The 1,888-nt window shown below is 49.2% G+C and overlaps 1 protein-coding gene across 1 annotated transcript; it reads right to left on the bottom strand.

The window, feature by feature from the left end:
* Nucleotides 1-978: 978 nt before the first annotated feature.
* PPTG_07856 (hypothetical protein) lies at nucleotides 979-1,788 on the bottom strand (the record flags this gene model as incomplete). Its single annotated transcript, XM_008902235.1, has 1 exon — nucleotides 979-1,788. The coding sequence occupies one exon, from the start codon at nucleotides 1,786-1,788 to the stop codon at nucleotides 979-981; it is 810 nt and encodes a 269-aa protein (XP_008900483.1).
* Between the last annotated feature and the right edge of the window lie 100 nt (nucleotides 1,789-1,888).

The raw sequence follows: 1,888 nt of genomic DNA on the forward strand, positions 1-1,888 counted from the left end.
TTCCTCGACAATGGCCAGTGCTCGAGGAAGCTGGCTGCTTTGCTGTATAAATACTGTCGAATCATCCACAAATGCTGAGAATTGGTCTTCCTGAGCTGGATCCAAACCTGGTACTGGAACCCCTTTGAGCTGAGTATCCTGAGAAATTGCTATCCCCAACAGATCTGCAGCTAGAATAAATAACAGAGGAGCCAAGTGGCAGCCCTGCCGTATCCCGGACATCACGTTCATCGGCCCCGAGAGCTTCCCATTTACCAAATACAGCGCTGTTGTATTGTCATGTAATCTCTCGACCAGGGCTACGAACCCTGACGCAAATCCGAATTGACGGAGTACTTCCAACAAGTAGACTCTATCGACGGTGTCATACGCCTTTGCGAAATCTATCTGCAGGATGCCCGCGCTATCTCCCGCGGATTTGAGGTCGTCCGTAACTACCCCATCTATCTGAGCTATCATGATGATGACCGACCTGCTCATCTGCCTTCCATGAACAAATCATTGTTGAGTATCTCTAATCAGCCGCCCGAGGAAACGTTGAAGTCGTGTTGCGATCACCTTTGCAAATATTTTATAGCTCGTTTGCATTGGCCTATAGTCAAGTGCGTTTGGAAAATCCCCTTTCATGCGCAGCAACATGATAATGGCCTTCATGAACGATCCCGGTGGGAGGGCTCCGTGTAGTAGTTCATTGCATACTTCCACACCATCACTTCAGACCCATCACAGTAGAAATCATTCCCCAGTCCGTCTTCTCCTGCTGCTTTGTGCCTCTCTAACGCTTTGATTGCTGCGCATAGATCTTCAGCGCTGATGTTCGCCATATTGGAAAGCGACCGTATAACCGGTTCCTTTGACCGGTTCGGGAGCCGGCTCGAGGATTTGCAGAGGAGTAATGCACGGGTGGCTGCTGGGTACGCTGCAGGGAGTACGGAGATAAAGGCAATGACACTTCTACATTTTCACGCACAGTATATCCTAAACTGCTAACACGCCTTTAGCTGAGTGTTTTCCGCCTCGTTCACTTTCCTCTCCGACGGAATAGTGACAAAGTTCTCCACTGCTTGCTTCATCACACTGACTATGCCGTTTTCCAGTTATTTGCTTCCACACTTTAGAGAATCGCTCCTGAATAGGCATATCCGGGTCAAATTTCAAATTGGGTGGTGGCAGAATTTGTGAGACAGTTTGATCTCGTTCCCACACAGCTGTCTCCTTAAAAAGCCAGCGTACTTGTTCCCGCGTCCGATGTAGTCGATCCCCTGCACGTTTTGGTTTCCGCTGGCGAAGGTCGTCGACTAACGCCGTCACTAACTGCACCCCGGTCTTGCTATTTTCCTGAATCTGACGTTTTAACTTTACTGCAACTTGTTTCCTCCGTTTCTTATCGCGTTGAGCAACATTTTTAACTGCTTTTCTGCTCGCCTTTATCCAGCAGTCCCAGCGTAGTTGGTCACGTTGCGGCGCTGACCCGAGTAACTCCTCAAGAAGCTCCTGTATTATACGTTCGGTATGAGAGCCGCGGAAAGGGTAGGGTGGTCTTGAGGATCTGCGTTGCGTAGGTCTCCTGCGGGCTGGATCCCGTAGATGCAACATGATTTCGGCATGATCTGAAATCATAGGCGATGGAGTCACTTCTAGCCATTGCATCCATGCACTTAAGGACGAAGATAAGTAAAATCGGTCCAGTCGACTCGCGGATTCCCCTTGCCGATGAGTGAAATGTTCATGCTTTGGAAGCTCAAGTTCCACCAAAGCTGATCCCAATAACACTCGCGCATCCTCCATGCCGGATTGTTTCATTAACCTTGACAGGGCCTCGCTTTCTGTTTTCATGGGTCTAACTCCTCCAAGTCTGTCTAGCTGCGGGGTTTCCACACAATTAAAG

Source organism: Phytophthora parasitica (genome assembly GCF_000247585.1).
Source record: "Phytophthora parasitica INRA-310 unplaced genomic scaffold supercont2.13, whole genome shotgun sequence".
Classification (NCBI taxonomy): Eukaryota; Oomycota; class Peronosporomycetes; order Peronosporales; family Peronosporaceae; genus Phytophthora; species Phytophthora nicotianae.